General features: G+C 30.9%; 1 protein-coding gene and 1 long non-coding RNA gene across 4 annotated transcripts; both read right to left on the reverse strand.

Annotated features, from left to right (window-relative positions):
• Positions 1 to 158: 158 nt before the first annotated feature.
• Positions 159 to 25,804, reverse strand: LOC105831902 (S-adenosylmethionine synthase). Of its 3 annotated transcripts, none has more exons than XM_012672363.3 (10): positions 13,007 to 13,217; positions 10,786 to 11,550; positions 7,224 to 7,301; positions 6,761 to 6,883; positions 6,130 to 6,242; positions 4,210 to 4,353; positions 3,582 to 3,800; positions 3,032 to 3,214; positions 2,782 to 2,915; positions 159 to 2,459 (listed from the first exon to the last, which is right to left on the reverse strand). In XM_012672363.3, the coding sequence occupies exons 2-10, from the start codon at positions 10,898 to 10,900 to the stop codon at positions 2,351 to 2,353; spliced, it is 1,218 nt and encodes a 405-aa protein (XP_012527817.1). In that variant the 5' UTR covers positions 10,901 to 11,550; positions 13,007 to 13,217; the 3' UTR covers positions 159 to 2,350. The 3 variants fall into 3 exon arrangements, with proteins under 3 accessions (XP_012527817.1, XP_012527815.1, XP_012527816.1); XM_012672361.3 differs by lacking the exon at positions 6,130 to 6,242 and adding an exon at positions 5,318 to 5,430 and having other exon boundaries at positions 13,007 to 13,214; XM_012672362.3 differs by lacking the exons at positions 6,130 to 6,242; positions 13,007 to 13,217 and adding exons at positions 5,318 to 5,430; positions 25,678 to 25,804 and having other exon boundaries at positions 791 to 2,459.
• On the reverse strand, positions 8,028 to 10,779 carry LOC105831904. The gene is made up of 3 exons (XR_001138683.3): positions 9,986 to 10,779; positions 9,686 to 9,915; positions 8,028 to 9,615 (listed from the first exon to the last, which is right to left on the reverse strand). It is a non-coding gene; the product is annotated as an uncharacterized LOC105831904 (long non-coding RNA).
• Positions 25,805 to 25,862: the final 58 nt, after the last annotated feature.

Consider the following 25,862-nt stretch of genomic DNA (forward strand, 5'->3'; position numbering starts at 1 on the left):
ACAACTGATCATATTCTTATAATTTTTATATTCGAAAAATCTATATGACTATATATCATGTACTCTTTGCGATATAGATTGATGAGTATTCATAATTGATGTATATAGTTCTAAATATAAATCTATACTAAAAAATATGAAATTATGTCATTAATGTCCACATAAATGCTGTTTTATTAATTACTATTTTTATAATCGTCTAATTTACTAAATCCATATTTTATGCTATATATATTTATAGCCATTTATATATTTTCTGTTTAAACAGTACGGGAAAAAATATTATGAAACAAAATTATTCTATATAAAAGGAGAGAATATGGAAAAATCTTATATACATTGGAATAAATGTACTAACAAATTAGTGTTTGTGTGTATGTGTATAATGTACGCTATTAATAATCTACTTCATTGGATACGCGCGCATTTATAATATATTTTACACCGTAAAAGTATTGCTATAATTTAACAAAATGCGCGGCAAGGCAGAACACGCGAGGACTATTCGGGGCTAGGGATTATTCTACACGTTATACATCTCATATCATCGAATACTAAAGAATAATCGTGCAAATGCATATAAAAATTGCTTATTATGTTCACGACTATACAGCTAATCGCAGCGTCTTGTGCGACAGAGCTCATGCCATTTATCGGGGAAACTGTTCACAGAAATGCAACATTGGTCCATTAAGTGCAAATTATGCGTCGCGTAAAATTCGTAGGAAGATTGAGGATTAAATATGCTTTGCATGTATAATGGTACGGTAGTACACAAAACGACAAGAAATGCTTTTATTAAAAAATCCGTTTTATTTTGTGTCTTTTTTTTTACGAACTTGTGCACTATTACATATTGCCGATATGGTTTACAAGTCGCAAGTCGCACACATGAATTCTGCCAGAAGATGACTAAATCTTTTTACAGCACTAATGTTTCTCACATTAAAATCCGACAATGTCGGACATTTTTTATCTGTACCAAAAAACATTGAAAAATTCTACAACAGTTCCGAGCTCCGTCACACGGTCTGTGCTGGACCTCTACCGGGATTAGATTTTCAATGGTTTCGCTTTCTCTAATGTAATATCTGCTGCAATTGTTCTATTTAGTTAAAACAATAGCAAAGAGGGAAATGACCGTACACTTCATGGAGCGATTAAATACGTTTGCATAGTTACCAATATTCGCGGGTATACTATAAAACGATGAAAACTATTTTTACAACGAAGCCGTTCAATTAGACTAATATGATTTTTAAATCCTAAAATATTTAACAATGGTTCAGCTAGTCGATAATGCATCCAATTTGGTATCATATTATCTGCCGTGAAATCGTGAACGCGAACGTGATTTCATGACGTGAACACGTTCACAAACGCGCGAATAAACGTCATTTCCTTCTTTGCTATACATATGCCGTGGACACATTGTCATTAATTTACACTTTTTTTTCTCAACGATTAATAATTCTAATGAAGATACGTACACGAAAGATCGATTGATAAATCAATAAATGTCCTTAGCGAAATAAAATTTTAAGTAAACCTGCAATGTATAATCTGTGCATTCTAATTAAAAATTAGCCCACTCATTAGTTGATCAAGTTGAAGTATCGAACTTTCATGTACGTGCGAGGGACTACAAATATAGCTAAAAATCTATGAGACTGCAGTTACATTCCCGAATCTGAAAACACATATCAATATAGCGCCTGTGTTTATTCTTCAGATGAAAATTTGATTCACTACAAGTTTCCCTTCTTCATATTTTAGTATAAGTAAAGAATATTTGCGAAAAAGAATCGATTTGCAACCTCTTATCAAATTGATGTTAATTTTCATTAGTTGAAAAAAGTTTTCAAAACCTGAACATGGAGAAACATACAATGGGATCCATATAATATAGGCTTGCCTTATTTCTTGCGTAATGCATCAATTATGTCTACGTGTTTGTTGTGCCGTTAAAAGATATACCACCACGCGAAAAACCGAAAATAGAATGAAGGAAGAAATGATTGTCCATATCCACATATGGACGAGATTTGTACTATGCCTGTTGTCACATATAATGCGGTATTTCATGGCAAAAGAACTAGAAAGAGAACTGCCTATACCTAGTCCTCTCTAAGTATTGGCGTAAGAAATCGGTGATCTCGGTGGTGGCTGCGGCACACAGAGATCGAAGTATCGCGGACGAAATTCTTTAGTTTTCATTATTTGTAATAACACGGTTACTTCTCTGAGAGGAAGAGATAGAGAAGGAGATAGTTAGAGAAAGAGAAACAGATGTTCTATCGGATATCTAAAATCGAGAAACGCCGAGACCAATTTAAGATTCACCCTCTCATCAATCATCGAGAATTAATTTTTTTGGTTGCTCCCATGTGAAACCGTCTCGTCCAAAGTGACCATACGTACTGGTTTGTTGATAAATAGGATTGCGAAGATTTAGCTCCCTACATAAGAAAGAAAATTACATATACTTTTAATTTAGTTCCTTCTGTAATTTGTTATTTAGAATTATATATAAATTATATAGTTATTATATAATATATCGGGATTGAAAATATTATAGAAAAAAGTTATACTTGATGAATTATTCTCAGTTGAATCTAATATAACATCATGGCATTCAAAAGTAGCAAATACATAATACATCATCGAATAATCATCTATAAACTTTTATTCTTATTGTCTCTGAACATGAAAAATATCGAGAATAATTAGACTGATTATATTAAATTTGAGAAAAATATTAAATTATTTATATATACGTACTTGACGATTTTTCCGGGTCGCAAATCGAAGTTCTTATTCACTATATCTAGGAGCTCGTTTTGAGAACGTGTAGATGTGCCATAATCGAAAACTGTAATAGACAATGGCTCCGCCACTCCAATTGCATAAGAAACCTAATATAAATAAACATACATTTTTCACCACTCAAAGATATAGAATTTTTTAAATTACATTACAAAAATGGTTTCATGTGATTCAATAAGAATATTGTGACGCTTGCAAATTTTACCTGTACAAGACAGCGTCTGCAAAGGCCAGCCTTTACCAAGGATTTGGCAACCCATCTTGCGGCATAAGCAGCTGATCTGTCCACCTTTGTAAAGTCTTTACCGGAAAATGCACCCCCACCATGCGCTCCCCAACCACCGTACGTATCTACGATGATCTTCCGTCCAGTAAGACCAGCGTCACTCTGGAATTTTTAACAAAAATCTATCAGAATTTATAAGATATGATACACATTTTTATTAAAGATTACCTATCACATACATAAACATACATCTCGTATAATATATCTAGATACATTAATTTTTTAATAAATAATTTTTTAAAATTAAAATATTTTAAAAAAGTTATATTTGTGATGGATTATTCTCAGATAAAGTAATGTGTTATCATGGCATTCAAAAGTAGCAAATATATATATAAAATACATCATCGAATAATCATTTATGATTTTTTTAATTATCTAAATCACTAAACGTGAAAGATCGAGAATGATTAACATTTGCATTCATTACATCGTGCAATAAAAATATAATTGGAAACTTTAGCAATACCTGTGGTCCACCAATATTGAAAACCCCGCAAGGATTCACATGGAAGACTGTTCTCTCATCTAGATATCTTGCTGGTATTACTTCTTTGATGACCTTCTCCATGACCGCTTTACGCAATTCATCTAGACCAATTTTTTCACTATGTTGCAGTGATACCACAACAGTATGGACTCTTATAGGTACGCAGGCTCCATGGTCCATGATATATTCGCAGGTTACCTATCACATACATAATATACATTTTATATAATTATATATTAATTTTTTAATATATTATTATATAAAAACACTGTAAATAAATTATATTTGATGGATTATTCTCATAAATAATTAGTCATCACGGCACTCGAGCGTAGCAAATACAAAGAATAATCATTGAATAACCATCATCCATAAACTTTTTTCTTATTGTACAGTCTGAATATGAAAAGTATCGATAAAGTATCTGTAAAAGTAACGATTACACCCGAAAATCTTTTGATACAGACAACTCTTTCACTTACGAATTTCTCAAATTCCATTAATCCCGACTTTTTTGTTTGCTTTATCTCATTAAATTCTCTTAGATTCTGCATTTTTTATTAATTAAGATAAACTAAAAATATATATAGATATATAGAAATCAAACCTGTGTTTTTGAATCTGGACGAGCCCACCACAATTCACCACTTCGTCTCAGCTCGGCGATTTTTTGATTCAATTTGTGCGCCAGTACGACCGTCAGTGGCATACATTCGTCGGTTTCATCGGTAGCGTAACCGAACATTAGACCCTGATAGAAGAATTTGAGTTATTTTAACTAAAATTTATGAGATAAGTTTGAAGTTATTAAAATCTTGTGTAATGTATAATTACAAAATATATAGACAAGTATTTAAAATTACGTGCCGTCAAAATATAAAAATAAACATTGTATTTTTACATAAAAGCTTTATAAAAGATTAAAAAAGCACTTTTTAAACAGTATTTATTATATAAAATTTATGATATATAAAATTGTAAAGAATATATAAAGCAATAAGGCTAATATGCAATAAAGGGTGCCACACAGAACAGAACATACAAATGGAAATATACTCACATTAACATAAATGACAACAAAAACTTAATTTACAAACTATTTACACCTCACACCAGTAATTATAATAAGCAATTAACTAATTTGATATCAATTAACAAAGAATTATATTCTGAATTATGTCTATTATATAAACAAAATTTATAATAATGTGTTAAAATCATATTCAATAAAGTCATGGTTAATTTACTCTACTGGGGACATTATTAATACTATATAATTTACAAAATATTTTTAAATCTAGAGGAACTTTCTTGCACAAGCTGTACATTTTAGATATTTATTTAATTTTGCAGTTTCTATATGTCAGATTCAGCTAAAGAATTAACAACAGAATAACATTTCTTACAATTCTTACAGTAGTACATTCATACTATTGTGATAATGCAACAGATATGTGAAGAAATATTCAATCACATGCCACCGCCACCTCTAGCAAAGAAATAAGAAGAATTAGAATTAATAGGATCTGCGAAGAAATATAAGAAGAAAGGTTAAGGTTACAAATAAAATAAAGAAGACAAAATGCTATTTGTGTAGCTACTATAAAGAAATATACTTAATAGTGCAGAGATGATAAACGATCAAAAGAGAAGAGAGGAAAAAACAGAAGAAAACAAAGATAAAAATTAATTCAACGATGACAATGCTAATTGACCTGATCTCCTGCTCCCACTTCCTCGTCGCTACGGTTTTCGTGAACGCCCGCCGCGATATTTGGTGACTGAGCGTCGAGCGCCAACAGAACATTGCACAGCTTGTAGTCAAAACCTGTAGAAATCATTAACGTGGTGAGATAAAGATATTCACTACCGTTTTTCACGCGTAGACACGCGTTCTTCTTGCACGATATTCCGCCATTTTGGTGTATTGGGCTATCATCAGACCACATGTTGATCCTAATAATTCTGGTTAATAATTCTGATTAAAGCTAATACGACGGCTGCATGTACAAAGATTAGAAAAATATAGAATCAAATTCTTGGAAATTTTTGTCTTGTGCATGTTAAATTCTTTCTAGATAAGACAGCAAGCCATATAAACAAAATTATATGTATGCGAACGTAGTACATGCAACCTTACTTCCTATAAACATGATAACTAAATATCGGCACTTTGTTGGAATCACATTCCAATGGTTTTTTAATTTATCTGCGAGATTACTTCTGCCGAATTAAAGAAATTTCCTGCAGAATTCGTTGCAAGGAATTTTTTAAGAATTATGTTGCGGTATTATCTTACAGCGATGGTGTTTAGATATTCGCACAGATGCTGTCAGTCTCACCTGCATAACGCAAACAAACACACGTAGATGTAACACACGCTTGTGACATACAAAACAGTAAAACAGATTTGAAAACATCTTTCAAGGAGTGACGAGGGAAGAACAAGAAGCAAGAATAAGGCAGATCGTTGACATTGAATTATTTTTGGCTGTTCTGTGGCACGGGCTGAGAATGGGTTATGTACCTGATCACCTGCACCCACGTCCATCTCTTGCTTGTCCGTATGAACACCATCCGCAATATTTGGGGATTGCTGTTCGATCGCCACCAAAAGGTTCAACGTACGCCAATCGAATCCTGCCACGATACGCTTAAGTTACACAGTCTTTACTCATTTCTTTGTATAATCTTTTTTTTATCCGAAAGTGAATGAGCAGAATACTGATTATCTGATCGATCGAGGCATGGAAGATCCAAGTTAAACACGTCAAAGAATTATATTCGTCTTGGTATAATCATATTAATATTCGGTATTAAAAAGAAAAATTGCAAATATTTTGTTTGGTGCTTGGATCTCTTCTGCCATAATCGGACGTGTCGTCATAACAATTCGAGATGAAGGTGAACCGAACCAGCCGGATTTTATGAGGACGAGGGAGCTGGCTATCTTTTCAGCCACAAAGCATGCATGTGTTACATGAGTAATGACTTGTCATTTTGTTGCGAGTATAAAGATTTTAATCTTTCTCCGCGTAAACATACAGTTAGTAGCATCCAACAAAGTGTCAGAGACAATTGAAGGAAGATGTGACAGACGTGCATCACTGAAATTATGGGTAAATATAACGCTAATAAGATATCTTCGGTTGCCATACCTTTGGAGGAATCATCATAACCGATGTGTTTCACTGTATCTCGTACGATCTTCTGATAATCCACTACAGCTTTTGATGTAATCTCTCCGCACAAGAGTATCATCCCAGTTTTCGTAACAGTTTCTGTAACAAATAAAAAAAAGTACGATAATTAAAATCCACTTGTTGCACATATAATGTCAACATAAAAAATTATATATATATTTAATGCGGAATATCTCAATGATGTGATTGTATTTAAAGACTGTTAAGTAAATGCTAAGGCGCAGCTACGATTTAGGAAAATTGTCTTTTTTTTCAAAAATATTCTTTTTTAACAAAATATTGTGAATGCAGCAGATATACAAGTCAAAAGTTCCGGCCTAAAACTGGTTCACGGCCGAATACAAACTAATTTATAAATAGATATCGTAATACATGTTCAAGTGCCCGAAGAAATCGGCACTGTCTTGGCGAAACTTACCGCATGCAACTTTAGCGTCGGGATCTTGTTTCAAATGTGCATCCAAAATGGCGTCGCTTATTTGATCACACATTTTATCTAAAAAATAACATAAGACATATAAGTATACTAATACCAGTAAATTATTGAGCAAAACATTTAAAAGAATAATGTCTAAACATGATTAAAATATAATTAAAATCTTATTTTTAAAAAACTGTACACAATGCAAAAACAAAGAATAGAAAAAATAAATTTATTATATAAAGAAATGACATAAAGATATATCTCATTATATCTGTATTATAACATAATCTAAAAAAAGTAATGAATTGTTAATCCAAACTTAGTTCACCTAAATCGCACACGTGACTCGTGAACTTTCTTTCTTTATCTTTGATATAATTAGAACCGTGATGTAAAGAAAGAAAACAAACCGTAGAGATAATTAGCAATACAAGAGCAAATCGCGAAGAAATAAATTATGATATTCAGTTATTTTCGAAATAATTAAAATTAAAAGGTACAAGAATTACGACTGCAACCTTTAAAAATTAATTGCATAAAAAAGAACATGTTAAATGAATTAAACGTTTTAAAATTAGCTGTAATATTACGATTTTTTGGAGATACTAATAAAATCTTATAGCAACCATCTTTAGATTGGATATCAAACAGGAAGAAATTTATATGAACAATGTTATATAAATCCAACATAATCTTTTACAATTTTTCTACAGTTTGCTATTAGCACATAATTTTTTTTTTTAGAACAACTATTCTAAAGTAGGTAAAACACTACAATATTTTGCTATCAGCACACAATTTTTTTTTTTAAATAACAAGACTGTTTAAAAGGGAGTTTGATAAAGCAGATGAAATGTTACAATTTACTATCAGGTTGATAATATTACTATGTAACACTTTCAGATACCAATTTGTCTTAAAAGGTTATTTAAGATTACAAGTTAAAGCGATGTTTTGCGCTCCCGATTTTTTTACATTGATATTTTTATGAAAAACTATTTGCGTGATGTTCCCATTTGTAGATATCGCTGAATCGTAGATACACTTACGGTTCACAGAAATCATGAGAAATCATTGAAAAAGGGCATTAAAAAAAACGAGCGTTGGAAAAAAAAGTAGAAAATGCGATACAGAAGAAAAAAGAACATCGATTACTGGCTCAGTGGTTAGTGACAAATCTCTATGACCGATGGCAAATGTTTAAAAAAATTTCTGTTAGAAGTAGAGATAAAAGAGGTAGAGAAAATAAAATTTAAATCTAGAAGAGATAAATGTTTGTGAGAGAGAGATACGAGAGCAGCATTTGAGCATGCAGTGTACACATAGTTTTCAAGATATTTAATAATTTCTTTACATATAAAATGATATTATATATTATGTAATAAATATAATTATATAATTCATTGTTTATTGTACATAATTATTATATTTTATATAAATATAAAATATATTATTTATTTTATTCCATTTAATATGTAAAATAATTTTTGCTTATTCCACAAAAATCTTCGAATATCATGTCAAATGCTGCATCTAGTTAATAGAGTGTAATACTGGAGATTAGAATAAGTACCAATTTAGAAGTCGTTAGATAAAAAATGAATATTCATATTGGAATTCACGTGTCTATTATACTTTTAAAACTAATGTATTTGGATATATATGTAAAATAATAATATTATGTTATATTATAATCATTATACAGCTAATTTTTGTCTATATAGTTTGATCGTTTCCATATTCATGTTCCTTGTATGTCTTATCATGAACTAATCTTAAATATTACATATGCAATTGTGTATTTATATATTCATAGATTTATATTATTCATACGACAGAATATCGCGACTTTAAGCGTTTTAGTCCTTCATGGCCAGTTCTAAAAGATTCCAGCCAAGGTACAGAATGCTAAAAAGAACCATAAAGAGGCACAAAGGAGGAAAAAAGGATGTGCAGAGTTGATTTCTGTTCTGGTTAACGATAGCTTCGTTTCTTTCTCTCTCTCTAAGGATTGCGTGGCTTATAACAATCGAGTTCTATCTTGTTTGTCGATTGTTTTGAATTTGGGCGATCAACATGTTAATTCAATCGTTGAAGTCAATCGATTGCGACAAAAGAAACAACAGTCGAATGGCATTCAATGGGCGACCAATCGCGCCATCTATGTAGCGAAGAGAATCATCTAGAACTCTAGAAGATGGCGAACACTTTTTTTTGCGCATGACGAACAATTGCTCATGCTGAATTGTTTCTGCCGTCAGTTGGACTCGTAATAGCAAGGCTATAACAGGGAATAAGTAATAATAGAAAAGAGAAAAATTTCTCAATCGACATCAGTCTGCTCGAACATTCTTGCCTTGCCAGTTTTTTCAGCTCACAGTCCTTTCTATAACACAGAATGATTAATTTCGATTAGCCTGCATTAATGCTAATCCAATGCTAATGTAGACACCCACGAAGTATAATACACGTGGTTCCCGCAGCATTGTCGCGTATCGATATTTCAATTAAAAGAATCGATCAGGATTGTAACGCTTTTCCTCGGTCGCTTTAGAAACAGCTCTTTTTATCTGGCAACAGAGATCTCGTACTGTATATTTTACTAACAACGATTAGACCCATGTAACTTCTAACGAATTCCGACGAGGATCAGACAGCTGATAATCAGACGCATTGGAAGGAAAACCTGGAAAGAGGAAAAGTTACAGAAAATTCAAGCCACAAGGAGTAAGAATGCTCTAACGAAACAATGAAACCTTCTCTCTCTCCAGCGTCCGAAAAGAACGGACCCGCTCTCGATTAAGAACCACGTTCCCACGGTTATAAGCGTCTCGCGCGTCTCCTAAAACGAGACACAGGAAAAGGCGGAATGGATTCATCCGGGATCCTCGTGCGATGACTAATCCCGACATGAATGCCACGAACGGCATGAACGACAAATCAGCCGGCATCCGTCCGCATCATCGGCCGATCGCGCGCTGCGATCGGCGCGCGAGCACATGGCGGCGGCGCGCCGCCAGCGGCAATGTGCACACAGCGGCGCCAGGGCGCCGAGAAATGGAGTAAAAGCCAGAAGCCATGGGAGAGACAGAGCGAGATCCGATACTCCTTTTCTGAGGCTCGTTCTCCGCGGAGCGTCGTCGCCGGGAGAGGCGGGAGGGGGAGATGGAATTCGAGATCAATTTGCCGAGGGGGAGAGAACGAAGGGGTAGGAAAAAGCGCGGCACGGATCACGGGAGGTGATCCTCTCCTCCATAGCGACGTACGCGGCATGATGGTGGAGTGCTGCTGCTAGTGGTAGCGGTAGGGTGGTGGTGGAAAGCGGCAAGGTACAGGGGGACGTAGAGCGAGAGGGAGAAGGAGAAGGAAAGAGTAAGAGAGAGAGAGAGAGAGAGAGAGAGAGAGAGAGAGAGAGAGAGAGAGAGAGAGAATAAAAAAGACGTTTTTCGACCGATAATGCAGGGTCGAACCCCGCGCAGGGCCCGGCTCTCAGGGGGGTTGACCGTCTCGAGGGTGATTCCCCCCTCCCCGTAATCCGGGAGGGATTCTGGCTCACCTGGGTGTCCCTCGCCGACCGACTCCGAGGTGAATAAGAACGCGGTGTCTTGCTGCAGCTCGGGCGGCGCGTGGCCGTTCGCGTAGCCGTTCATATGGTGCGCGGTCTCCGGCATCTTCCTGCGTTTCGGGGTCGTCGCCGCCGTTGTCGCCTCGTCGTCTCGTAGCGGGTGCTCGCCACTCAGTTCCGTTCCAGGTGTACCGCCGTTGTATCGCCGAGCCCCGCTGCTACCGTGCGTTATGGCCGCGAGTGAACTTCTTTCCTCCACGTGCCTGATGCTCCTCCTCCTCCTCGTCGTCGTCGTCGTCGTCGTTTCCTCTTGCCTGTGGTTTACGCGCGAGGTTCCCGCTCTGAGGTTACCACCTGGGAGTGCAGTAAGATTTGGAGTCGCCGGAATCGTTACCTGTTGTGGCCTCCTCTTCTCTCGAGGGTGGGCTTCCTGAGAAGCGAGCGAGCGAACGTACGAGCGACGGCGTGCGCGAGAGGGAGAGCGGATCAGATCGCGTGAGGAGAGCACGAGCTCCACAGCCTCCACACAGGCACACGGCACACCGCGTAATGATCGGGGCTAATGGGCGACGGACAACGCGCCGCGACGCGTAGCGGGAAGTGAAAGAGGCTCCCCGCGGCTAGCCTACTCCTATTTATAACCTCGGCCCGCCTGCCCGCGCGATCGCCGGTCACGTGACACGCGTGTACACTCCGCGCGAAATTCGAATCGCCCGTCAGCTGTTCTCTGCTCCGGCCGCTTCCCTGCACGTGCTCCTACGAAAGACGAAACACGCGCGTTAGAGAATACCACAAGCAATTGAAATTATTTTTTTGAAAAAGACGTAACTCTTGTTCTTATTATTAATATTGTGTTCATTGTGTGAGCAGTAAGTTATAATAAAAATGAAATTTTTGCTATTAATGTGATATTGTGTAAAAATAGATCGATTTATCATGTGTATCATTATTGTCCCATTTCAAAATATTCATCATTGTAAGACAAATTTTTTAAATTAAAATTAATAGAAAAAATAAGTAGAAAGACTTTGCTGTTAGAGAATCTTTGCTGATAATCTCTTGCAGCAGCTCGGGCATTTCTATTACAGTAGCCGTAGATGAAAATCACATTTTCGTCTTCATACGAAAAGAATCGTAGCAGTTTAACATAAATAACGGAAGATACAATGATCACCTTCGACATTGCTAAACAGTAAACATAATATTCATCTGTTTATAAGAGTTGTGTTTACTACCTGGAAAAAATCTTCATATCAAGGATCAGATTATATCAGAGCAGATCTAATTTTATCAATCGGTTTGTAAAATTTGATTTGCTGCGATATAATTTGATCTACTGTGATGTGAAGATTTATTTCTTAGATACTCGCACGGTATGATCACAATACTGTAATAAATAATAACAATAAGTTCACTCCATATTACCATTTTATTTCATATTTGTTATAACTTTTATTAATATTCATCCGTATTTGATACCCTGAAAAAGTTTGGTAATAATAATCAAATCTAAATGATAATTACTAAGCATGATGAAATAATTTTAACTAAATGTTTGGTTAATATAATGAAATATTTAGTAACAGCTGTTTGATAACCAATCGATTATTAGTTACTATTATTGTGTATTACTATTAGAAACAAAGATAGAAATAAAAGATTTTAACATTTTAAAATAAAATATTTTTTTTAGTGTAAGTAAAAAAATAAATGTATAAATATGTTGTATTATATATACATTAAAATTATATTTATATTGAATATATTGAAATTACATTTATTGTTACAATGGTATCTAATTGAATGAAATCAGCTTCCATGTTAAACGATTATCAATCTTCGAGTTTGGAAATTTAAACTTTTCCTGAAATCATGAGAATGTAGATATCTAATAATAGTCCAAAGGAGTGATGACACTATATAACAAGTTTGTTACTTTCTGTTGATAAATTAACGTTTTCTTGGTTTATCAATATGACACTATGATCTTCATGACGAATATCACTTAGGATTTGCTCCGTCATTTTGCGCGCGAAGTATTTAACATTGCGTCATGTGCGAGGTAATCAGTGAGAGTTGCGAAATGAAAATAAATTTCCATAAGAATCGTCTCTTACTCCTCGCATCTGACATTAACAATGGGAATTCTTTCGGATCTAAAATTTTACTTCTACGCGCGCGCGAGAATGTACAAATACATTTGGATGCTTACCGATAATGTTGCTTAAGTGCTTATCAGTGTGATTCTAAGTTGCGTTATCTCCGAAAGTCTCAGCTCCACCCAGCGCCGAATTCTGCGTTATCTATTATAGCGTTGTCGCGTTTTTCCTGACACGGCCGGAAATTTAATTCGTGCAAGACGGAGCCGCGGAGCTTGCGAAATTTGAGTACAAGACGTTCGGAGAGATGAACGCTATCGTCACTCGATGGAAGTGCACTATGCGAGAGTATACAAACCGGCTAGACATTTATATATATCGGTGATCGCGAAAGTGGAGTGGGATTGGTAGTCTTTTTTAGGATGACATACCAGTTTTACAACAAATTGCACAAGTGTTTATGGTCTCGTTTTCTTCTTGGGGTGATACAAATTGTATAATAATTTGAATTCTATCCAAATTCATGTAAACAAAAATATATGTAAATTAAAAAATTTGTATAAAAACATGTAAATATGTATAATTATACATGAAAATATGTTTATATATGTTTATACTAATTTCTTTTTTTTTGTAAAATTTCTGTTTGATATACATAAATAATAATCAAACTGAAAAAATAAAAACTAAAAAGATAATTTACGCATTATTTTTTTTACAAAAAATTAACTTTTTGTAAAAAAAAACAATACAAAAATTATATTTTTAATTAGTTTCTTTCTTTTCAGTAAAGTTATTATTTTTTTATATCAAACAGAAATTTCACAAAAAAGTAGTATAAATAAAAGATCTTGACTAGATCTTCGTGCCGATTTGGTTGTGTAATTTTATATACTCTTAAAGTTCATTAAACTGTGCACCGAATAAGCATGAAGATTCAGCTGAATAAGATACATTGTTCATTAGTTGTGTTTTCACATCGATTTATATTTTCTTTATTTTTATTTATACAATATTATTTTGAAAAGTTTAAAAATACATACGTGAAATCAATATTTCTAAATATTTTTATGTTTTTTGTTTACATACTGGAGTAATTTTTAACAAAGTAATCTTGAACGCAAAATTCTAAAAACTATAACTTTAAAAACAAAATTCAATAGAAGTAAAGAGAGTACTTATTAAGCTTATCTGTGATAATTATATAGTAATGTATGGTATGGTAAAGTTATACTCTATGGAATTATTAAATTTTGATTTTTAATATCTCCAATTAGAAATCCGAAACCCTAAATAATATTTACAAAGCATCAAGAGAATTTGTGTAATCACACTAATATGGAAAATTAGAATATAAAACTGAACTCTTTCTCGATACACTTACTAAAGCATCTAAGTCTACAATTTTTATTGTAGATAATGTTTTATTTTGCATTTTATTTTCTCTACAGTTTGATTTGTGTTACGTAAAGAAACATAATATATTATATACGAACGCGAATAACATATTGTAATCATAGTCAAAATTGTCGATCGATTCAATATGTCAAGTTAATGACGTTAATGACGTTAAAGTTGCTGATCATTTCATACGTCATACATTACTCACGTGTAATAAGTTGCGAATCATGTTAATGTAAAGCTATTGCGTGACTGATTAACACTTAATCGTAATAGTGATTATCATTTATTATCTCTAATATTTGTTATAAATAGAAATCATTCATTTAATTGTATATAGAAACCGTATTCATTAACTATAATAATTATTTATTTAATTAATTGTAAATTTGTTTACAAACTTAAAGAAATTTTTTAAAATATTACATATACATTATATTTCGTTGTATCATACAAATACATATATGTTATGCACATTTATAATGTTTCAAAATTATAATTATAAAAAATTTATAAAATTATAACATTCTAACACTATAAAAAAAAATTTCAAAAGATAAAACAATTTACAATATTTGATGCAGAAATTTAGGAAGCTTTAAAGCGCGTTCGTAGATAATAATTAACTAATTCTTAATAAATATATTTTTATTCCTATTCCTAATAAATATATTAACTAAATATATAAAATATAATAATACATTCAATCACGAAGAATTAATTTGAAAGAAAGAGATAAAAAAAGAGAAAATTTAACAAGATGGTAAATTCTATAAATACAAAGTTAATATATGTTTTAATCAACAGATATTTAACAATAAATTTTATAAATTTAATTCTGATTTTATACAATTTATTTTATATTATAATTTATAACATATCAGCCGTAAATCTTAAATATTTCAAGAATCTTATAATTATATAGGATTAAATATCGAACATAGATTTCGATCATAAGAATGTTTAAATAAATTTTTAAAATATTTACATGTGTGCATATACATATATTGCATATGTGTATGTGCGAATTGATTTAATTTGACTTTTGTTGAAAATATTGTTTAATGATTTATTTAAGAATTCCTCCTTCTATATATACTACTTTTCATTGAAAAAATTTAGGATTTGATAAAAAAAAACTTTTATTTTACTTTTATTTTACATTGCATTAAATTCAACTTGCAATAATTTTTGAGTAATAGCGAAGATTTAATGAAGAGCAAATAAGAAGCATATGTCATTTTTTAAATTTCTCGTCATTGGCGTCAAATGTAAAAAAAGAAAAACAAATGTATGTTCTCTGTTTTCATCGATTCTGTTTTGTAAACAACTCTTCTTTGTCGTTAATCTCATAAAAATAAGGAACCAAGGTTAATAATAAGTCACGATTTTGTAATAATATTGTATATATAGTGTTGTAATGCTGCTGCAGAAGATGCCTTTTTGTATTTAAGATTATTTTAATGCAAAACAATTTCTAAAGGAGGTGGGGCATAATCAATCAGTGTGACGAAATTCACGATTTTTCTGTTGCAATTAAAACATAAGATGACGATCAGAGCTTAATTCGTCAACAGCAATTTACTTAGTCAGTATCACGGTATTGCGAGGCTATTTTTGTACATTTCTCATCTTCAGATAATTCTTTTTATTTAAATAGAATATTCTAAAGTTAAAGAACTAGTAGTTACAATGAGAGAATAAGTTAATATAAAATAAATCAGTGATAATATTTTTAGTGAATACGCGTTAGTGCGAAAAAGTGTTTTTTTTTTAACTTTATGTGGTCCAACTTAAAAGGAAAAAACAGAAAATATACTTGATTCAATTTTATCATTTCTTTTTAGAAAAACAATTTTTTTAAATCTTAATCTTAAAGAAAAGTGCAAAAAAATTCGTCGGACACATAACGCATATGTTATGAATTCTTCTTGTAAATCGTTTTTCGTAATATCTTGAATATGTTCATGTTATATAACTGTTTATATTTAAAATACTAATATACAGGACATTTCGAAATTCGCAAATCGAAGTACTATGGCAAGAGAATTCTCGGAAAATTAAATAAAACTATTTGCGGATTTTTATTTCAAGAAACAGTTTTTGGTTTAAAGCTAATTACAAATTATGTGTAGACAGTTGCATGTTCGTGAGTCAGCAATATTACCAAGCGCCTAAACGTAATCTCTGATTGACCAACTTTAAGCCCTTATCTCAGAAACTATTTCTTGAAATAAAAATCTACAAATATCTGTTTTATTTAATCTTTTGAGACTTTTTTGCTGTATCATTTTAATTCACGTATTTCGCAATTCAGTATTGTTGCGATATCCATTAACATAAGATATAATTTATAATACCAAAACTTCATGGTATAATGTTAAAATTTCTTCATGTCACTGTGGCGTAATCAATATCAGCAGTTTAACATTTAAAATTAAGAGTACGATATTATCTACATAGCAATTAATAATCAAATACTGACAAATATGCTAACAAACTTGAAAATTATACGTACACGTGCGTTAGATAAGACAAACTTTGAGTGCATTAGTTTTTTTATTCAACATTGTAGACGTTTAGAAAAACGTCTCTAAAATTCTTAGACGGAGTAATTCGCGATACAATCACAAAAAAATTAGTTCCTTTATGTAAAAAAAAAAAAAAAATTGTATTTTTTTGTATGAGATAAAGATCTTTATTTTTGAAAAAGTTAAATTAAAAAATTTTACACACACACACACACACACACATCCACGTCATCATTGATATTATTGAAGTCATCATAAAAAATACAATCACTTGTATTATAAAAAATACAAGTGATGCTTACTTTTTCTGGCAATATATATCGATGGGCTATTCATCCGATTTTCTATCGAACGAATAGCCCATCAATATACATTACCAGAAGAAGTAATGCATCACTTGTATTTTTTATAATACAAGTGATTGTATTTTTTATGATAACTTCAATAATATTAATGATGACGCATGCTTTGTTGCAGCACATAATCCATAGAAAGTCATTTGACCGGATTATTTGTAAAATAACACGCAAGATTAATGGTAAGTTTGATGAACTTCTTGTTTCTCTCACTTGAATATCGCACTTCACTGTGCAAGTTCGTGATCCATTTAGATTCATTAGAATAAGAGCACGTAAATTTTATTACAAAATGCTTGATGCATATGTTTCAATAATTCCATCGTTACTATTTGACATTCATTACTCTACTGCATTATAGTATATCATTATCACTGTTATTTTATACTCTACTATATTATACAGTAATATCGTACAGCATTACTTTTCATTCTTTACTCTATTGTCTAAAAGCATAGCTTTTATTCATGATATCAAAGCATTAATAATTTTCAAGTTAAAAAAATTTAATTTATAAAGTGTATTATTATTTACAAAGATACAAATAATACAAAAAATTTGCAGTTTGATAATTGCAGTAATAATAACTTCCTTTATCATTCTAATAAAAAGAATTTACATTTGCGAGAGAGAATTGGATTTTCAAGCAGAGTTTTTGTTTCTTGAATAAATGTATGTATTGGCAAATGTACTTATGAATCAAACTATCAAATCATTTGTATAATAGGATTATTCATTTATTTCGTTATTTATTTGTGAATTCACGTAACATCGTTTGCTCGTTTCCATACGTTAATCGTCACCAAAGTTACATTCGATATCTTTTGCAAATTAGATCAATATCGTTCTCGGGTTTATTGAACCGGGCACGTACAGTATCCATAGATGTCTAATTAACGTGACTTTTTATCACATTATGCGTATGTACACATCAAAGTCGAACAACTGATAATGCGATCCTTTGTGCTCATATCATTAATACATGTGATCGACATAAGTATATAATCGCTAATGTTTATATCCCGGAAATTTTAGTTCACGTTTTTTTCCTACGAAAATAACAAGCGATTCGCATTTAGATTGTTCGCATATAAAAATAAGCTTATCTCGCATTAAGATACATAACAAGCAAGATGTACAATCTATGACATTTAACATTTGATCGGTTTATTTCATATTATATTTATATGTATATGTTATATATATTTATAATATAACATTTTCTATTCATGCAATAATTATATTTTATGTAACATAATCTTATAATTAATATAAATAATTATATGAAACATTGGCATGCGGATATTTTATAGATTCTCGTTTACTTATAGGTTTGAAAGGTAAAAACGTTAACACAAAGGAGTCATTTCGTAATTTAGAATTTTGCGAATTCCCACGAATAAAAGTCGGTGAAAAAGTATGGCGAAAAATTCACGTATCAATAAATATGGAAACAAATGCCATTTTTTCAGTTCGAATCTAATTCTGGAAATATTTATTTAATAATTTTGTAAATTTATTTAATAAAGGCAGTATGCGATATAAGTAATAAAGAAAGGCACCTTGTGTTATCATTATTCCGATTTTATATATTCAATAATCGTATGACCGATAGCGCGTGCAATTCCGCGACTCTAGCGTTCTTTACGGAAGATTTCTTTGATCCCGAATGAACTCAGTCTTAACGTGGTGGGCTTTTGATAAGTTTCATTTTCGTCGCCTCGATAGCGAAAAATCATCGCAGATCATCGCTTCCATGACTTATTACGATATTGATTACAATACCGTTATCTTTTTCAAAAGAGAATTACGCCTTTTGCTGTCTTTAGCAAATAATCTATATATAATAGCTAGCTTTTTGCAATAATTACATCTACAGTTAATCTTATGAGAGTTATATTTTCGTTATCTGTCATGGTGAAATGCGATACATGTTCTCTCGTATAATCTCTATCTATGTAGTGCGTGTGCAATGAGTCACATTTCGTTTGACTGCACAATTTGACCGAGGCGAGTGTAAGTATTATATAACAATGGACACGTGGCTTTTACATAATCTCCTCTTTCATATATTCTGCATAATGTCCCTTTTTTTTCTTTTACATCTGAATAGAATGAATGTGCAAGGATAGTGTCACCGAAAGGTTGAAACGCCCGAAGAATAGGAGATTTGAATATATCTCCTATTTTCGTCCAAACCACAGGTCAAACAATTCATTTTGTTATTGACCTTTTAAAAAAAAAGTTACTGTAAAAAATTGAAAGTAAGAGGATTGTAAATTTACTGCGTCAATGCTTTGCTGATACATCTTCTTTCGTTTTTTAAATTACTGTTCTTAGAATAAAGTATCGCAGTGTAGTTCACGGCCAACGAGAAATCTAATGAGCAAAGGCTAATATTTTTAACATTATAATGTATTAGTAAAATTTTGTAAATTACAGAGTTATAAAATTGTTCTTAAAGAATTTATTTTCAAAATATTTTCATGATTTTAACTTTCGAAAGATGCCTTACTGATAACTTAATTATTTCTAAATACGAAATTCCTTGTATATATTTCGAAGTGCCATGAGTGTAGTATTTTATTTGAAACGAAGTTCAGCCTACGATTCAAGTTGACTATTAATTAAAACGTAAGAGAGTTTGAACCTACCATTACATTCTAACGAGTGTTGATAACGCGCATGTTGATTTGTTATCATTGGAATAGAATTTCAAAGATATAGCATGAACAAGCTTGGCATTTCCGGTGGTCATTGATCACAATCGTTCGTTTATAAAGTCGCGATGATCACGATTCGATTGTAACGCTAACAAAGATAAAGGCTAAAAGAAAATTTCTAATCAAAGTTGTTAACGAAATTGCGACTGTAAACGAAACAAAATCTATTTAATCTCTGCAACGTTACATTATCAACCAGGTCAGTTCGGATGTTCGCGTTCGCGGTTTGCTTTCATATACATACTTAAATATACCAAAGACGCAGAATGCGCGGTTCACTTTCGACGCGACTTTGTTAAAACGAACTCCACAAATTATGAATTCAATACCGAGCTGTAAATAGCATGGCTACATGCTACGCCGTAAATATAGGACATGGATTAATCTCGCGGTTTGTTTCTTCACCTACAGACGCCCCGCGAAGTGAGATTACAAAATAATCGACATCACTCGTCATGCGCTCTGTCGTCATATAAGGTATCATGTTGATTTTATCGGACCGATATTAACTTCGTTGGATCAAAAGTTCGGCGACCCTTGACACCGGCTTAGAAGACAACGTACGAAAATCGGCAACTTTTGGAAACTATCCAGAGTGAGGAGAGGAGAAAGAGTGAAAGAAGAAGAGAGAATGAGGATCATATACGAGAGGAGAATGAAGAGAGGGAAGAGCTCACTTGCCTCAACCTTGACCTCTAACAACCCCCTTTTTCCACCAACCCTCTCCGAGAAAGGAGAGAAAAGGAAATAGAAAGAGACAGACAGAGACAGAGAAAGAGAGACAGACAGAGAGAGAGAGAGAGAGAGAGAGATTCACTTCTCTCCTCTATTTCTTTTTCTCTCTTTCCTTGTCTCCCCTAACTCACATCCTCCAGTTCCGACTCCTTATATACGTCTTACCTAGACGGAAAAAAACCGTCGATCGATGCCCAACAAGAGGCATACCGCTTCTAAAAATAGAAATTTCCTAAATGTTGAAGCAGATTCCTCTCATTCGCTTTCTCGTCTTTAAATTGTACTCTGCTACTGTAAGAATTTTAGGTGCGCAGAAAAAAGAATTGCGATGGAGTCCCTGAGATATACATCAATCCTTTATCGTGATGTTACATTACATTAGGTTTCAACTAATTTTAATTTAGTTGTCTTTATTTACGTGTGTGCGCGCACGCGTATAAAATATATTCTTTTAAATCTTGATAATATTGAATATTTAATAACAAAGGTGAAATAATTCCACGGTCATTGCGAGCGTTAAGTGGAACGCATTCTAAAGTTATGCCATATTAGTTGTGTTCAATAGAAAAAGAAGCTTTGAAGCTATATTGTAAAATTTTTTATATGATTATAGTTTATACATTTAGATCTGATGGAAACTAAGAGCAAGAATCAATCGTATTGAAGAATTTTACAACAGTTACAAAGCTGCTTTTTTTGCTGAACGCAGCCATTGTTTTTATTTTAAGCAAAGCTTAAAATATATGTCTCTCCTTATCTTTCTCTCTAAATAAACAAAGACATACATATATTCAAGTCTCTCTTAAAATCAAAATGATATTTATGCAACCAAGCCTAAATAAACATATTTTAATTGCTGCGAAACGATCTTAAGCAATCTTAAGCTTTAAAAATGTGTTCGGTATTATTTATTATTCTGCAAGTTACGAAAAGTGGCCGAAATGTTGAGTATAATTTTTTTTATACATTTCTGCGTAAGAAATTATTATTGTAGGTCATGAACAAACCTTGAAAATTATGCAAGTGCTTTAAATTAAAAAAACTTCTCCCGTACCAAATAGAAACACAATTTTTTATTTTTACATGCTGTTTTAATCATAATCTTGATCAAATCAAAGGTGTGTATAAAGCTGAGTATATATCTACGAACAAACGAACAGCGAAGCAAATTTTGTGTCCTGAAGTTGTTCGTTCTTCTTCTTAGTGAATACCAGAATTCGATCATATTCGGTATGTAATGTTTGAGATTCTTGTGACACTTGTATACGTTAAAAAAAATTAAAAACATTAACTAGTATTTAGACAGACATTAATTAGAATTGTACAGTATAAACACAAAGAGAGATAAATTATATTATTTGATAATAAATAATCCATTTTATATTATTTGAATATAAATAAGTTATCGTACATTTAAATAATTTTTTATTTTAATAATAAGTTTTTATTTTAATAATGCAATGCTTTAATAGCCCGTATAACTGAGTGTAATTAAATTAATTCATAAAACGTTAAAACTGACACATATTCTCTCTCTTATGTGTAATATAGATGTAGATGATATGTAAATGTGAATGTCTACAATTTAACGAGCTAACGAAAGCTCCATGAATTCAATAAACTCGAAACACACTATACAAATCAATTATTTTTGCAAAAGAGTCGATAATTTCTTAAAAAATATATAAAATGTATGATGTATGTATATTAAAAGAAAAGTTATAGTTTTAATTATTTTTAATTATTTTGTAACAAAAATAGTTGTTTCTGTTACTTTTATTTTTATTCGTTTCAATTTAATAAAAAAAAATTTGATTGATTTAATGTCATGTTAAAGTTTTATTTTTTTACAGTTTTATTAGCGTACAATTATTTAACTGTCTAGTTCTTAAATTTTGGAAAATAACAAACGGATAAATATAAAAATAATAATTAAATACAACAAAGGAACATCAAAGAAATATTATTAGCTAAAGTTATAATATATATATTTCAGTGAATGAGACGACAGCATTACTGGCTTTGTGGCTGTCGCAATCTCGCGGCATTTCTTGTAAGCGATTTATACACAACAGAAAAATACAACAGAAGATAAGTGATATGTTGCATGGTATGATTTTAACAATTCACAAATTTTCGATAAATTGTGACGATATTGGATGATCTAACTCTGATCGGATAACTATCTCTGATATAAATCCGATTAATTTTAAAATAGTCAATTACAAAACTAAAAATTGATCATACTATTTTTATTTTTATTTTTATTCATTTTCTACACATTATATTTCGTTAAAATAGAATATTGTAAATTAATAATTAAGTAATTTTTTAATTAAAATAATTTAAAAAAAATTAAGTTTTTGATACGTATTAATCTCAAGAAAATAATAATAGAATATCAAATTAATGTTGGTAACTCTACCGATTGAGTTAATCGGTTAATTAAAAGTAATTTTAATGTCATGTTGAAATTAGTTTTTCTGTCTTCGTACACTATTCTTGACTTTAACTTTTTTTCCGACGTAGACGTAACACCATTGATAATTTAGATGTACGTAGAATATGTGAAATAGATTACATAAGATAATAATACAAAATTACAAAGCATCATAACTATGCGGATGTAAGATACTCTGGAATAATATCTAAGATACTATTATACATTTTTTCAAATGGTTTTTTTTATCATTAAAGTGTTGCGTGTTGTCTGTGTTAACAATCAAGAGGCTGAATAAATTTGAGCAATGTCATAAACAAATACATTTGAAACAGTGAGTATCAATGTTTAATGTTATCCTTTCGAAAACAATTTGATATTCTTTAAGATTTTGAGATGTTTGTCCAAATAGTAAAATACGTAAAATTACAGAATATTATATTACATGATATATATGTATACTATTAGCATTATTCAGTCAAGAAGTATCTTATTTAACGCTGACATTCTATTTTGTATTTTAATATTTCAATCAAAACTTGTAGATTAAATTTAGCATATTTTGACGGATTATTATCACAATTCTGCTAACATTAAAACATAATAAATATAATAAAATTTTTGGCATTAATTTTATCTCCTTTCTCCGCCAACATGTGACTTTAAAAAATCTATTTTGGATATATTTTTTGCTATTTCCAAGTTTATAAGAGCATAAGATCTTATTTATTAATTTTAATGATTAAATTTTAAATATGTTTTTGTCTTTAAACATCTTAGAAAATAGTTTATGTTAATTATATGAATCATTTACAGACACGTGTTCAGAAAAACAATTTTCAAATATTTTGTGCATGTTTCTGCACAAAAAAGCAAAATTTGCAATTCATTTGACGTACTTTATTAATATACCGCGCACGTTACACATTAAAATAAATTGTAGTACAATTTATAGTTGAATTGTAATTGAGATTGTGAATTAATACTTTTTAAAACTAAATTAAGTTAAAATATTAATAGTTTATAAATTAAATTTAGTTATATTAACAAGAAACTTACTTTTAAAAAAGTTACGTTAGTTAAATAAAAGATTAAATTAATTGAAATTAAATTAAAGTTTATTTTTTAAAAAGCATTATTTATATTAAATCAGAAAATAGTATTTTTCAAAAATTAGATTATTAAGTTAATTATAATATAGATCATCAAATAAATTTCATATTTCACTTTTAAATTAAGTTTATATTGAATAACAACTAAAATGTTTTTTTATATAGAAATATATTCTTTTACAGTGTTTTCTTTCATGTAAGTAAATTTTAAGAAAAACATTAATAAATTAAAGTTAATTTTAAAAATAGCTAATTAAAGTTAAAAATTAAATGATTAAAAATTAATTAAATAAAATTTTTTAACTATATTATTAAATTTTTATCTTTTTAACTAATTATTACATAACTTTGCTAAAGCAAAAAAGAATAATTTTATTGTACACAGTAATAATAATATTTAATCACTGCGATAATCACGTGATGTCACAAACACATTAATGTTAATCATCGTTAGATACAAAAAGTGCAAATAAATAAAATGCAGATGAATAAAATTTTTTCAAACTCTATTGTAATATAATAGATACATTTAGAAAAAAAACTTATAATTTATTAAAAAACTTATTTCAATTTTAACTGAAAATTAATAAGTAAAATAAAATAACGTTTTCTTTTTTTTGTAAAGGGACATTCGCTGAACTCATACTGAGGAACCACTCAATTTTTGCTAACAAAAAATATTAGCTTTTTATCTATATTCACATATAACTTGTGCAATATAAAATACATTAATATATTTGTGTAGCCAATATTTTATCAACGATTACAAATTTTACAATAATAGTAAGTAAACTTTTCAACTAATAAATGTTTTAAACATAAAGATAAAATTAAGATTGCCTATTTTGGTCTGCAGCAAATTTTAGTGCTAAATATAATTTTTTAATTAATTTAATATTCTTAGTTCATGTAAATTGTGCACGGACAATTTTGTCGGTTTTGAAACATAGTTTAGCTAGATATTGATGCTAGGAAGCTCAGCAAATCTTTAAAATCTTCCCCTTTCTCAAAAATAAAAAATTTTAATTAAATATGTCAGAAAAATCTCTTTAACTTCGTTTGTCTTGAGATAAATATGTGATCGCTAATCATTTTTGCATTTTATTTTGACCTGCGTGATTCCCAAATTGAAGAATCACATACAATAATCAAAATGTTACATACATTACTTTTATTATTAAGTATATATATTTAGTTTTTCCTCCCTAATATTTATTTAAATATAGAAAATAATACTAAAATTAATATATTTACTTAATAACATTTTTTTCCTATGCACTAGTTATTGAAAACAATGATTGAGCTGAAGGTAATATAAATCATTAAAAAATATATTTTTATATTAAAAAAAAAAATAATTTTTGAAGATTTTTAAAAGATTGTTTTTTTTTAAATAGTTAATATTTTTAAAAATAATTTTTCATAATTTTTCATTGTTTTGATACAATCATTGCTTTTACGGCGTCGCAGAATAAGATGACCTTACCTCTGATAGACAAACGTCACGATCAAGGTTCTCGGATTCTGTTTTACATCCCCGCCTTCTTTGTATGTTCAGCTTTGTGATGGATCATTGAATACTTCGATCTCGTACAGTGCACACGCCTCTGCCGCAAGACATCAGTTTCGGACGTAAACGTGGCACCGTCGAAACAATTTCAAATTTTGTTT

The sequence above is a fragment of the Monomorium pharaonis genome, chromosome 9, assembly GCF_013373865.1.
Source record: "Monomorium pharaonis isolate MP-MQ-018 chromosome 9, ASM1337386v2, whole genome shotgun sequence".
In the NCBI taxonomy this organism is placed as follows: Eukaryota; Metazoa; Arthropoda; class Insecta; order Hymenoptera; family Formicidae; genus Monomorium; species Monomorium pharaonis.

Coding starts and splice junctions, on each gene's coding strand:
- LOC105831902 (XM_012672363.3), bottom strand. CDS start 10,900: ATGCCGGAGACCGCGCACCATATGAACGGCTACGCGAACGGCCACGCG. Junction 7,302..10,785: donor GGTCGGCGAGGGACACCCAG/GTGAGCCAGAAT, acceptor GTTATTTTTTAG/ATAAAATGTGTGATCAAATA. Junction 2,460..2,781: donor CGACCCGGAAAAATCGTCAA/GTACGTATATAT, acceptor TTTCTTATGTAG/GGAGCTAAATCTTCGCAATC.